The 13,737-nt window shown below is 39.7% G+C and overlaps 1 protein-coding gene across 3 annotated transcripts in view; it reads left to right on the top strand.

The window, feature by feature from the left end:
- The window catches only part of grm5b (glutamate receptor, metabotropic 5b), a 56,088-nt gene extending 44,687 nt beyond the window's left edge, over nucleotides 1-11,401 (top strand). For all 3 annotated transcript variants that reach the window (XM_079354957.1, XM_079354958.1, XM_079354959.1), the window contains 5 exons: nucleotides 338-496; nucleotides 1,917-2,042; nucleotides 2,708-2,890; nucleotides 3,872-4,038; nucleotides 7,321-11,401. In XM_079354957.1, the coding sequence (XP_079211083.1) occupies nucleotides 338-496; nucleotides 1,917-2,042; nucleotides 2,708-2,890; nucleotides 3,872-4,038; nucleotides 7,321-8,386 (1,701 nt within the window). In that variant the 3' untranslated portion in view covers nucleotides 8,387-11,401. The remainder of the gene's footprint in view (nucleotides 1-337; nucleotides 497-1,916; nucleotides 2,043-2,707; nucleotides 2,891-3,871; nucleotides 4,039-7,320) is intronic.
- Nucleotides 11,402-13,737: the final 2,336 nt, after the last annotated feature.

Raw genomic sequence — 13,737 nt, 5'->3', positions numbered from 1 at the left:
TTCATTACAATGAGGGAATATGGGTATATCATTAAAAGCAGCACATTGGTATATCCATCCATTTCTCTAAGGGTGTTGCTGCAATAAGAGCTGAGTTAAAAGGGAGCTAAGATTAAACCCAGAAAACTGCATTTGCCTTTACTATAAAAAAATATACCTCAAGCTTATTGCACTAGATTTAGACTGCAGTGTGCAATATTTCTCTTCAAGGTGTTCCTCACTGAAATAGCTGAGCAGAAATACTGGAAGCAGATGTTTATCATATAGGAACAGGATTTACGGTATATAGTTTATGAAAATGTCCTGATTGCGGTTGTTGTGTGCTCTGAACCCCTAGACAAATCGCATTGCTCGGATCCTGGCAGGCAGCAAGAAGAAGATCTGCACAAAGAAACCTCGCTTCATGTCTGCCTGCGCTCAGCTCCTCATTGCCTTCCTCCTCATACTGCTGCAGCTGGGCATCATTGTGGCGCTCTTCCTCATGGAGCCACCTGAGGTAAGCTGATTGTGTCTCTACGTTGGTTTTTCAATGGAAGTGGGAGAGCGGCTCATTGACATACAAATTACCAGACAGAGAAAGAGACATGAAAGAAGAACGAGATGAATCTGAAAAAAATTAATTACAATATAATTAGCCTTTTATCTCTATTACATAAGATGTTTTTTTTAAGACTGTTTCAATAGAAGTAGTTAGAAGTTCAACCTGCATAATGTATTTAGAAGCTCTAATTGTTAAAAATCTCAGGCTGGCGTTTTCTTGAGACAGGAAGCTTCACAACTATTGTAGTTTAGGGAGTAGGAGCTTAAAGGCAAGGGCTGGGTTAGGCCATCTCCCTTTGTCTGTAATCATGGTGCCACTGCACTGCAGAAATTAAAGTTTGTATATGACTAGTGTTCGTGATGAAGAAATATACTGATGTTGATTTATGTTGGGAATCACTTTAAAGAAAGATAACACTGAATCTGAAGATGCCTTTAATTCCTTCTTTTACAGTACTTAATGGATGCATTATTCAGACTTGAATCCATGTAAATGTGCCCACCAGCTTGAGGTTCCATGGACTTGCATTTTTAAAAGGCAATTTTACTTACACTAAATCAATTTAGGGACATTTTTTCTCTGCAAAAGCATTTTTGTTGTTTTAATCAACAGCAGTTAAATCATAATGAAAGTATTTACTGCTAGACTTAATATTATAATATTAATAATATTAGGACACCAATGTAATGCCAGGGGCGTGCAGCACAGATGTCTTCCCTATTTTCCTCATGACAAAGTGGTCTTTTTAATTCGCAGCGCTCACGTTGTATAAACAGCAAATGAACTTGGGGTGAAAAGGGTGAACAGTTTGTTTTGAAGAGAGATGCGGTCAGGCTGGTAAATTCCTATCATGAGGATGCAGAAAATGAGTTTAACCTTAAAAACACCTCAAAGCTGGTCTGAAGTCTGTGGAGCAGTGTGTTCCTGCTATGGGCATGCATCAGGACACAACAGCACACATACTCCACGTTTGCTAATACATTTGAATGAAGCTCAAAACGGAATAGAGGCCTGGGAGAAAGAGAGCTTCTGTTTCTGTTTGTTTCCAAGCTCACTTCAATGTGCGTTCATGCAACAATGAGCTGGATTTATAATAATTGTGGTAATGAGTGCCACCGAAAATATAGTCCCCTGATATTGATTAAGACTGTCCAGTGTCCATTACGCAGGCATTAAAGAATGTAGTGTATGATTTCAGCAGACAAAACAATTAGATCAATGTTTACAGCCTACCTTTATTTGATGTTAAAATATATTTATATATATTATTTATAAAATTATGTTATATTTAAAATATATTTATATATATTTTATTTTATTTCCACCACTCTGTGTCTTATTTCTGTTAAGATGGCTCCTTTATCCCTCTTTACAGGTAATCTATGACTATCCCAGCATCAGGCAGGTATTCCTCATCTGCAACACCACTAACCTGGGTGTGGTCGCCCCGCTAGGATACAATGGCCTGCTCATCCTCAGCTGCACCTTTTATGCCTTTAAGGTACAAGCTTGATTTGATACTACATGTAACTGTTGTTCGAAATTCACAGTTAATGATATCTTGCCAGTAATATGTTCCTTTAAAAGCTCAAAGTTGGAGAGATAGATTCATGATGTACTGTTTATGTTTCACTTGATGCTGCCATATGACAGAGAGTTACTCAGGCAATTTATAAAGCAACCATTTAACCTCAGTTTATCTTTGGTGCTATACAACCTCAAGGCAGTTAAAACACACTTTTTTTTTCTAAGCCCATTATAAAGCAAATGTTTGATTATCAGCTGCCTGAAGCCATCCATTTTCCATAGAGTGTTAAAGCAGAATGATGGAGACTGCAGCAGAAATAAACAGAACAAATTAATTCAGCATGTTTTTAATACAGCAGCAGAGAAACTATACAACCCTGCTGGTGCAATGTTATGACCCCATGTTTCAAATAATTAACTTGCAAATAATAAGGTTAGCATCAGAATGAGAGTGGTAAAGCAAAAGCAGATTGTTAGCAGTGTTATTGGGGTTCTGTAAAGGTTAATAGTTTCCTTCTTTGCTTTGTTTTCCTACTTGAAAGCAGAAACAAAAAGTAAATTAGCTCGAATAAAGAAATGAATGTTCTTACACTCCTCCCCTCCTCTCTCTCACTCTCTCTCTCTCTCCCTCTCTCCAAGACCCGAAACGTCCCCGCTAATTTCAATGAGGCTAAGTACATTGCCTTCACCATGTACACCACCTGTATTATCTGGCTGGCCTTTGTACCCATCTACTTTGGTTCCAACTACAAAATTATCACCATGTGCTTCAGTGTCAGCCTGAGCGCCACTGTGGCTCTATGCTGCATGTTCGTACCCAAGGTAAGAATTTCAAATCCACAGTTTCTACCTCTCACTCTTACACTCATACACTGCTTTGATCTGTGCATTTCTTCACAATTTTCAGTCTCCTTAAATGCAAAGCTTCTGCTTAAACCGAGGCCTGCTTGGCTGAGATCCATTAATAGTGCATTAGGACACACTCTGTGGTTGAACTCATTTCAAATACACTGACTTTATTCTACTGCAGGTAACCATAGCAACATTCTTAATCATTCATTAAACTCGCCATAACATTTTTGTATGTGGTAGGATTCAAGTTGATGGGTTTATTTAGATATGTTATGACACTTTGTTGAGTATTCAAAATTGATTTTTGTAAAAGCAAATTTTAGTCCTTCCTGAAGATGGTTTAAAAAAAGTTATATTTCAGATCATTTTGGCCTGCTAATCCTGCCTCATACCTTAAAATCATACATTTTTAAAACCTAATTCGTGAAGCTTCAGAACATCAAAATATCTTTTTTTTCTTTGAGACTACTTTCGCAGTCTGAAAGTAATTTTTTTTGTCACAGTGGTTGTGCACAGGCAGCGCTCAGAGTAAACAACATCTAATTGAAAGTGAGACTTCAATTAAAGTTTTAAATAAATGATTAGAAACTTGAGTTAGCATTTTCATTAAAGGCCTGCATTGAAGCATAAAGCTTATTTAAAAAGAGTATTAGGTTTTCTCCCAACTTACACAGTAACAGCTAGAGGCTTCAGAGAGAAAGTTTTCCCTTTAAACAGCAGACACTATCAATTGAAATCATTAGCTGTTCCTTTTGGTGAATTGTCTTCATAAAAGAAATTCCCATCAGTTAGTTTTAGCCTTGATCACAGAACATGTATTTAAAGCAGTGTTTTGTTTAGACTGTATCATATTCAACATGTCCCTAAATGACCAACATGTTTCTGTCTTCTCTTTTTGGAATTGTATTTAGATAATATATGTTGTTTTTTTTTTGTTTTTTTGTTTTTTAGGTGTACATTATTCTAGCGAAACCAGAGCGTAATGTGCGCAGTGCCTTTACCACCAGCACAGTGGTGCGCATGCATGTGGGTGACGGAAAATCGTCCTCAGCCGCAAGCCGTTCTTCAAGTCTGGTAAACCTGTGGAAACGCAGAGGCTCTACTGCAGAGACCCTCAGGTACATCTCTGTGTGTGTGTGTGTGTGTGTGTGTGTGTGTGTGTGTGTGTGTGTGTGTGTGTGTGTGTGTGTGTGTGTGTGTGTGTGTGTGTGTGTGTGTGTGTGTGTGTGTGTGTGTGTGTGTGTGTGTGTGTGTGTGTGTGTGTGTACTCATGGGGGGGCTTATTGGCTGGGTTAAATCCAGGTTACTCCTCAGTTACAGTCCAAGGCGCCATTTCTGTAATGACCCCACTTAGAGACTATTTATGGTGTGTGTCCATATGTGTTTGTGCGTGCGTTTGTGTGCATGTGGTGTGTGTGTCTGTGTTTGAGCCCTCTGCGAGATTGATTCTCTGAACTCCCCTGAGTCTGCTTGACTGTTCCTCTGACCCCAACATGAACTGCGGACAATTGCCTAATGGAGACATGGCAAAGATGGAGAGAGGGATGTGTTTACTGAGAAAGGGAGACCGAGGAGAAACTTGAAAAGAGAAATTTAAATGCATTGAGTCGAGAGAGGATGGAAGTAATGGACAGAGAGATGAAAGAGAAGAAAATGCTCATGGGAAAGTGTGAAAAGGAAAATCATAATCACTTTCAAACCCCTCTTAAGGCCATCCTCAAGTCATCTGTTGTGACAGGGAACATATCAAAGGACAAAAAAAGGATGTGACGCACGGACACTTGCCCAAAATGAAATGGAGAAGAAAAAAAAACCAAGTTTGTCAGCAGGTTACTCTAACTCAACACGCTTGGCAAGCAAGATTTCAATCACACTCCTATGAGACAAGTCAGGAATGTTTGAATCGTTCTTCCTTCCCCCCACCCCACCCCACCCCGTCTCTCTTTTGCTCCTGTCTTCCTCTGTGGGTGGTTGTAATTGGCAAGGCTGTCTGTCTCCACAGTACAGGACTGAAAGCTGTTGCTATTGAGCTCCTGCCATTGTGTTGTCTGAACAGACACACATGAAACAAGCAGGAAATGATGATGTATGAATCAAATGTTTGAATAAATGAAGAGTGCATTACATTCAACGGACATTGAAATCACCCTCAGACATGGCGAACATGTATACGTATAATAGTATGTGTAAAACGGTCACAACAATTGCAGGTTGACTGGTACAGCATGCATATAAATATGTTGTGAGTTTAGGTGCGTGGGTATGTCTATGTCTGTGCAGGTAGCTGTGTCTTCAGGGTGATTTGAGCTCTCTTCACCTCCAGCCTTGTTGGTGTGAGGTTTAATCAGAGCTTCCTCCATAGATTAATCACAGTAATTAACCTGACAAAAGGATGAGAAAAGAGAGAGAGCAGGGAGTTGGGACCGAGCGCTGTGACTGATGATAAGCAGAGAAAATTGGAAAAAATTGTAATAAAGAGTGAGAAATGGAGGAAAAAGAAACTGACAAAGAAAAATGAAGAACCTATTTTGGGCAAAACTTGAACAGAATTGTAATGGAATAACTCCCCATAATAAGTCTCACTTATTTTATGTGGTTGAATTATGGCTCTACTTCAAAATGTCTGTATCAATTAGGTTTAATATTTTTGAACTAATGCAATGCAGACTCCATTATTACTATGATTTTCTGTACTCTGGCCTCTCACGCTACTTAACTGCCAACAAGTGCTGATCTGATTTGCAGCAAAAAACATGCTTAATTATCTTGTCTTTTCTTTGCAACACGAGTCCTTGATCATGTTGAAAAATCTAATTTAATGCACCAAACAAGGAGATGCAGTCACAAACGACTTGAAATGATAAACATCACAATATATATTTGTGAAAAATCAAACTGAGTCATGATAATGGTACATGTCATATATTTTAATTAAGGATCAAAATACAATTAGTATAATACAAATATCCATTGTTTAACGTTTTGGAGCCAGAGCTGGTCCCAGCTGTCATAGAGCGTGAGACAGGGTTACACCCTGCACTGAATGCCAGTCAATAACAGTGCTGACAAATAGAGACGGACAACCAGGCACACTCACATTCACACCTACGGGCAATTTAGAGTCACCTATAAATTTAACAGCTTCTTCCCAGATTACACAGACAGAATTGAAACAAGCACTGCGAGAGCATAAAAACTCTACAAAGAGAGGAACCTTCTCGCTGTGAAGCAACAATGCGAACCACCATGCAGCCCTGACTTTTTCATTTTCAAAGTGCTGAATTAATATTCAAAGTGTTTATAAAGCTTATATTTAGTTATTTAATCATTTAGATATGGGTTGGTGAAGTAAAAAAAAAAAAATCATCAGCTGTCAGCTTTTTGCTAAATCAAAACTAAACGTCTACTGCCAACTATGCAAATCACAAATTCACTCTTTCTTGTGTCTAAACTCTGTGTCAATGATCTCTTTTTCCAGAGTTAAGGGGCTCTATGGTACGCCCCATGCAGAGCGTCTTCGCACACAGCTTTCGTTCCTAATTTCCTCCTGACGCAGTAATCGTTTTACGCTCAGCACTTAAGTTGTCTAAATAACAAATGAACTAGCGCTCCTGTTAGCGCCCAGGGGTGTGTCTGTTTTTAAATATCGTGTGGTCAGTTGACAGACAGCCCACATATATTAATACGGACTGTCCAGTGTCTGCTACGTGCATATTAGAGGATACAGCAAAGGATTCCAGCAAAGATAATAAGTTAATGTTTACAGCCTACTTCTTTTGTGTTGAAAAACAAAACTTTAATTAACATAGATTCTGTTTATTCCTGTCATTATGTCTGGAGATGTTAATAGTCTATTTTTATGTCTCATGTAGAATAATTCACATGTCGCTCTGATGGCTTCTGGTTTGGAAGAATTCAATAAAACATAACATCAGTCCTCCATCAGCATATTTCATACAGTGTCCCGTGGGTTCACAATAAAAGCAGAGCACTTCAATGATCTAGTCCTAGTTCTGTCTATTTAAGAATAAAAACTGAAATCAGCCATTTACTGTAAATAGCGACGCCTGCAGGTAAACCTGGCTCCTAAAAGGCATGACAGCTAACACTCTTATTTTTTTTATTTTTTTTCTTGTTGCACCCAAAACACACCATCAACTCATTCCAACCTCTTGATGCTCAACACCTGGCTTTGCACCCAGATTGTGTGTAATTACCAAAATATAGTAGGACATACCCCAAGTCATATTGTGCCACCCGCTTTAGACAATATGCTTCATGCCTTCAAAATATGTTGTGGTTTTTTCTACATAAAAATAAATAAAGTAACTGAGGGTGGTTTATACCCCTCCAAATATCACCATCTTCTCACTCTCTTTCACTTCCTCTTTGTTTTCCAGTTCCAACGGTAAATCAGTGTCCTGGGCACAGACTGAGCGCAGCAGTTCACGTGGTAACCACCTGTGGCAGCGCCTGTCCTTCCACATTAAGAAGAAGGAAAACAATCAGACTGCTGTCATCAAGCCCTTTTCTAAAACCTCAGAGGAGCGTTACTGTGGAGGGGGGGACCTGCCACCACACGTCCCTCTGCCCTCACTCCCTTCGATGTCCTCCCCTCCCACTCATTTCGACTCGGTCACAGATAAGACCCTGTATGACCTCTCTGAAGCTGAGGAGCGCTACTCCATCACATATCGTCCGCAGACTCCGTCACCAATCAGCACGATCAGCCAGAGGCTTGGGGCAGGATTAGTTGAGGAGTCTTATATGGCCGCTATCCCAACGTATCAGAGCAGCATTTGCAGCGCCGGCAGCGGCAGCAGTTGTGGTCTTGCCAGCAGTGGCTCTCTCGTCACTGGCAGTGATGGTCATTTGGTTACCCTAGACGATCACTCAGGCGTACCGCAAAGCACACTGATGGATCAGATCAGCTGTGTGGTAAACCGCTTCACTGCTAACATCTCCGAGCTCAACAGCATGATGTTATCACCCTCTCCAACGCACTCACACAAACACGCATCACCTTCTCCTCACCCTCCTGACCCTTATCTGCTACCCCGCGAGATCCCGAAGCCGCCCACCCTCACAACATACGCTGACGTCCAGCCCCTCCCGCCTGTGGAGTCCAGCCTTGGGGGACGAGGCGGGTGTCCAATTCACTCTATTCCTCATCCGCCTTACCCCCTTCCGCCCCCTCACCCCCAGGCCTCCCCCTCTCTCTCCCCCATGCGGGGAGGTCTGCTCAGCTCCTCCCCTCTAAGGAGGTCAGAGTTGGAGGAGGAACTCATCGCTTTGACTCCACCGTCGCCTTTTCGCGATTCTCTGGCATCCAGTAGTGGCTCCCCCGTCTCAGAGACTGGCCTGTTTCTCCCCCCAGTGCCCTCGCATCCACCCCCCTCCCCTCCTTCGCCCAGGTACAGCAGACTGACGCTCAGAAACTACAGCCAGAGTTCATCCTCACTGTGAGCTAATGTGAAGAATTCACAGAAATGAAGAGGAGCACTTAAAACAACTCGACCGTTGAGAAGAAGAGTGATGGGAGGACTCCCTGAGGGGAGTAAAAACCTGAAGTTCAGGAGTCATCAAGGGCGGGTTGGTGAGGACGCCGAGCTTTGACAGTCTGCTGTGTTCGTGTTTACATGTTTGCAGTGAGGTGCAAGTTTAATAAACTTGTGCATGTTGTTCTTTCTTAGTGAGGTTTCTCAAATGGGGATCAAGCAGGACTGAAAATGGACCACTAGCTGCAGTGTTTTGGTGTCTATAAAGCCAGAAATGGTTCTTGGAGGTCTAGAGCTATGAATAGTTTAGGTTTGGGTAGTGGCCTTAAGGTAACATGGCTATCAACTAATTAGAGATTGTGAATGTGTGTATGTATGTATGTATGTGTGTGCAGTGGTGTGTATGTTTTTGCTGATTCTTTGTTATTGAGAGGTAATGGCGACATGACAGTGAAGAATATTGAAGAGCTAAGACTCCTTAAGCCTGTGAGGACTAAACAGTGGCTATCAAGGGCAAATTTACACACACAAACACACACACATACAATCTCACCGAAACACAGTGTGAGCACACTTCTATATGAGAGGTTCTGGATTTTTCTTTTGTAATGAAATCCATCATACTTCTGACAAAGTGCATTGTTTTGACATACCAGGCTGTCTGTTACTTTAGAAATTTTACACAAAAGCATCTTTGTTCCAATTTGTTTCATCTACATGGCTTTCCCCCAATCAGTCCCTCTTTCTCTTGCTGCTTTCTTTTACCTGCCAGTGGTTCCACTTTTTCTACTCTTGTATATTTTTTCTTCAGAAGTTTGAATGTATATTTTCTACATGATTCCTGAAGTAGTTGGGACCAAACTTATTTTTACCTCTCAGTCTCTCAGACTTGAGAAGGGGGTTGAGAAGCAAAGACCTGGCCTTATTTTACCATAAACATCTTCGATCAAGTGGAATGTTGGCAGAAATATAATCACCAAGCGTTTTTTTAATGTGTGACATTTAATACAGCAGTATTTCAGGCTGAGCTGGAACAGTTGTGACATTCCCTTTGTACAGAAAGTTAGCAGGAAACGATAGTCTTCTCGGAATCTTAAAGACATGACTTTGAATGACGTGATCTGATGTTAGTAGATGGACTAACTGATTCATGCTATGAGGGTGCAGCCTGCTCCTCCTCAGCCTCAGCCTCTACTAGACAGGTACTCAGACCTTTTCAGACTAGTTGGCTGTTTTCAGACAGACGGGGGCAAAAGTTTATATTGAATAATGGATGTTAAAGTAGTATCGATCCCCCTTTAAGTCAATGTCAAAGTGTCAATCTATTACTTTAAGGTAAGGTCTGGCTTTTTGAGACTTATTCTAAATGTCATACTTGTTGGAATGAAGAAAAAAGTTTGTGAGGGTCATAGGAGAGATGACTTTGTTTGTATGAAAGTGATACAAGCATCAAATCAAATCAATACATGAAGCATTTAAGTCTTAATATTCCAATCACAAATGTCAGTGTAGATGGGCCAACAGTACTAAACTCATAAAAGACAAACTCTAACATAATTCAGCCATTTCAGATTTTTTGTTGCAAGCATATTTTATAAACGATGTATTGTACCTACATGTGCCAACACTTGGACAGAATTTGTGAGCACTTCTGAGAAATTCAGTCAAATGTGCCAATGGATGCATTCACTATGAAGATGCTTTTGAGAAATGACCCCTTGGCTCCGTCAGCTGCCTCCCCAGAGGCAAACACTCAGCCAAGAAAATAAAATGAAGAAAGACAAGAGTCAGAAGGTTGTGATACACAACAAGCATTTCGAGACATTTCATATGAGGAGTGTTGTCAGCTGCAACGACACAAGGTGGTACATTTGACCTTGTTAAAGATAATTGGGCTACACTATCACAACAACAATCAGTCATTTAATATGTTGCCTGTGTATAATTGTCCATAACAGTCTCTGTTTTTTGCAGCATAGGCATTCATCAGCTGTGGCAGCTGACTGATGTAGATGCAGTCCATGGTCTCACTTGTATTTCTGCTCTACAGTAGCCAGCAAGAACAAACTCAAACAAAGTGATTCTGTAAATACTAAGGGCATGCGAAGACAGTTTCTGTTTTGTTGGAGATGAGTCATTTTCTTTACATATCAGAAAAAAAAGATTAAAAAAAACATGTTTTTGAAGTGTGTTATAAAATCAAACAGTAACAATATGTGTTAAGACAACCGAAACTGTGTTACTACTCTGGATGTGTCAGTGACCATTCCTATTCAAATGTCTTGTAATTCAACTATATGATAACAATTGATATTAATATGATTATTGTGCCAAAGGGGTTAAGGACGGGTTTAGCTTCTACTAGCTTGTGGGTAAATAAGTGGGGTTTTTTTGTTTGTTTTTTTAAAGAAATGTAAATGTAAAACTGTTTATATTGTTTTTCGATATTTTCTATATGGATATTCCACATTTTTCCAGTGTAAAGCAATATAATCCATACTTATACAAGGTGCACATGTGAAGGGTTTGTTCATGGACATTGTTTCCGATTGTTGGTCATTTTCATCCTTCTGTGATCTTTAACGGACCATTCGATGAGAGAAATGGCGGGGAGATAAGATCACATTCTTTTGTGCTGAAGCTCAAAATGATTGGAAGGACATATGAAAGACATGTTCAGTAATTTAGAATATCAAGCATTTTGTTCTGGGCATCTAGTTTATCTTTTCCTTATATGGGAGGCAACACTGTCGGATTCTGTACGAGACGTGTGTGTATTATTGTTTTTTTCTGTTTGTCATGAAGATGTAAACTTGGTTTGTTTAAAATTTCCCTCTACAAAACAGAGGAGGCAATTAATTTCTCTTCTTCAGTTATAGAAAAAAATACCAACAAAGCACAATCAACATTGGAGATTGTACTTACACTTTTCATTATGACTAGTAAAAAAATTATAGATAAAAAAACAAAACAAAAAAAAGAATGAGAACTGTTAACCATTAATGTTCACACAATTGGTCCCTGTCTCAAACGCTGTCAGTGCATCTTTACCCTCTTCATCCAATCATCTAATCTGAACGATCTGGGCCCCCGACCTGTGCTATTGTTGAGATAGTTGTAGGGAGAAGCTGGTTTATCTTTTGCTGTCACTGGCAGTGTTTTAAACACGCTGAGAGAATAACGGGGGGAGCTTGCTTCAGCACTTGAACTGCGTGTTATCAGCCCCCTGGGTAAGACTCCACAGTTCAGTGCAACCTCTGCAGAAAGAGGCAGGATCAGCTCTTTCATAGCCCGCTCTCTTATTCTCTCTAAGGGCTCGGTCCTGTATCTTCACATCACATTAAAATAAAAAGAAAACAACAAAAAGGGGTGTGAGAGTATGGAAAAAGTATGGAAGGAAGTATAAAATCACCAGAATCAAATATCCCTGAATATATTTGGCATAAGAAAGGTAATGCTTATATAACTTTAAATTTGTGAACTTGTTTAACCACACAGACATAATCTCATTATTTGTAGTATTTTGACAAAAATGATTTCAGGGGCTGTTGCATGTTTATCCCTGACAGAGTTATATGGATTGTCCATCGGGTTTTCTTCGACCCTGTTAAAATTATCCATGACAAATGCATAGTAGCTGTCTGGAAATGAAGATTGTCTGGCTACAATAGCAATGCAGAGAGATTCTTTATTGATACCACTTCTCCTTATTGCCCCAAACTACTATAAGGCCCTTTGAAATTTAGGGTGACCTCATTCATAAATATTTCCCTTTGTAACAAAGCCAAAACATGATGAATGGAGACTTGCACCCACCAGGAAGATGATCTCATGATTTCTCTATCCCCAAAAATGACATTGGCTGACTCGTTTTATAAATGCACTCGGAAGAATTGGATTGATAATCCCTGTGTTTAAAAATATTTTTAATCTGGACATGCTCGTCTGCCTATGAAAAAAAAAAAAAAAACCACTAGGTCAGTTCTTTTTTACCTTGGGAGTAAATGTCTAAAACCAGTGGTTACTCAGAGATCTCTAAGCCGCCTGAATCCAGGTCTCAGAGCCAGATTTACAGAACATAATCATAGGCTGTTTCAAGTCTGGCAGAATTATTTATTATTTAACAGCTTTTTAAACAGGCATGGGTTTCCAGGTGCAATATCTCTACCTTTCAGTCTGTACAGGCAAGCTTTACAGAGAAAGTTGTGCTTTATCAATCTAAATGGCAGTGTTGTGATGGAGCAGCCTCTCTCATTCCTGTTTGAACTTTGTATTTGAGACAGACACCACAGCTATGTTTACAGTGTAAACACCACAAGATATATGGTGATATAAGCTGCAGGGCAGGTGGGGAGAGGTTTGATTCGTCAGAATACTGTCGGCTCTTGCATACTAGTTATTTAAACATGGTGTCATGATGAACAGCTTTTGTGTCGAGAGGATCCTTTCTTTCCACGATTTTGGTTTATTAGATACCATAATAATGTGCTAACTATTCACGTCCCTGTGAATCATGCTGTTTTATGTAGATTTATTAAAGAAATTAATAATATTGATTATTTCCAAAAGATACCCAGCCCTACTTACACCTACTCTTCTCTGCTTAACATGAATTCATTTCGACTATACGTATCAAATGGTATAGAGCACTGAATGATGTTTGAGTATCTGTCAAGTTGTTATTGAATTCCTCTGGGGTATTTTTGTACGTTTGTCTAAAGCTGCTAATTTGAATGTTGCTCTTTTATAACGCATATGTGTTTGGATAATTGGTTGTTTCTTCAGCCAATAGATTTAAATGACAGATATTTAGGTGGTCCGTGTAGATAGTGCAGAGGACATGGAGCTGTGTTATAAGAAATAGGTTCTGTATTTTATTGATTAGGAGCAAGAGAGGGGGTTGTCTTTGTGTTTCTTTGGCTTCAGGGTTTAGGAGGAAAATATAATAGTGTATTAAGCAGGTCTGTGTGCTTCTGTAGAGCAATATTGGTTTGCATACATATCTGCCAATTAGCACAATTGAAGTATTTTGTTTTGATGATTGATTAAATACAATTAGTTTAACAAACTCATTTCATGTTTCTATCATTAAGAGAACTAAACCAAACTGAGCTGTGATATCACCATGTTACTCAGGTGTTCCCCTGCAGGACATGATGTTGGTCAAAGAAACCCCAATATGGGTGTAATATGAGATATGGTTCTATGCTGTGTGTTTTATATTCTTGGTAGATTATTGCTGCGAATGCAAACACAAGCAAAATCCCTGGTTATACCCCGGATTTATTCTGATGAGAAGTGTGACTGTTTGAAAGTCAA

This window comes from Symphodus melops, assembly GCF_947650265.1.
Source record: "Symphodus melops genome assembly, chromosome: 10".
Taxonomy (NCBI): domain Eukaryota; kingdom Metazoa; phylum Chordata; class Actinopteri; order Labriformes; family Labridae; genus Symphodus; species Symphodus melops.
The sequence above is the reverse complement of the archived record's forward strand: the minus strand, read 5'-3'. Positions and strand labels throughout refer to the sequence as shown.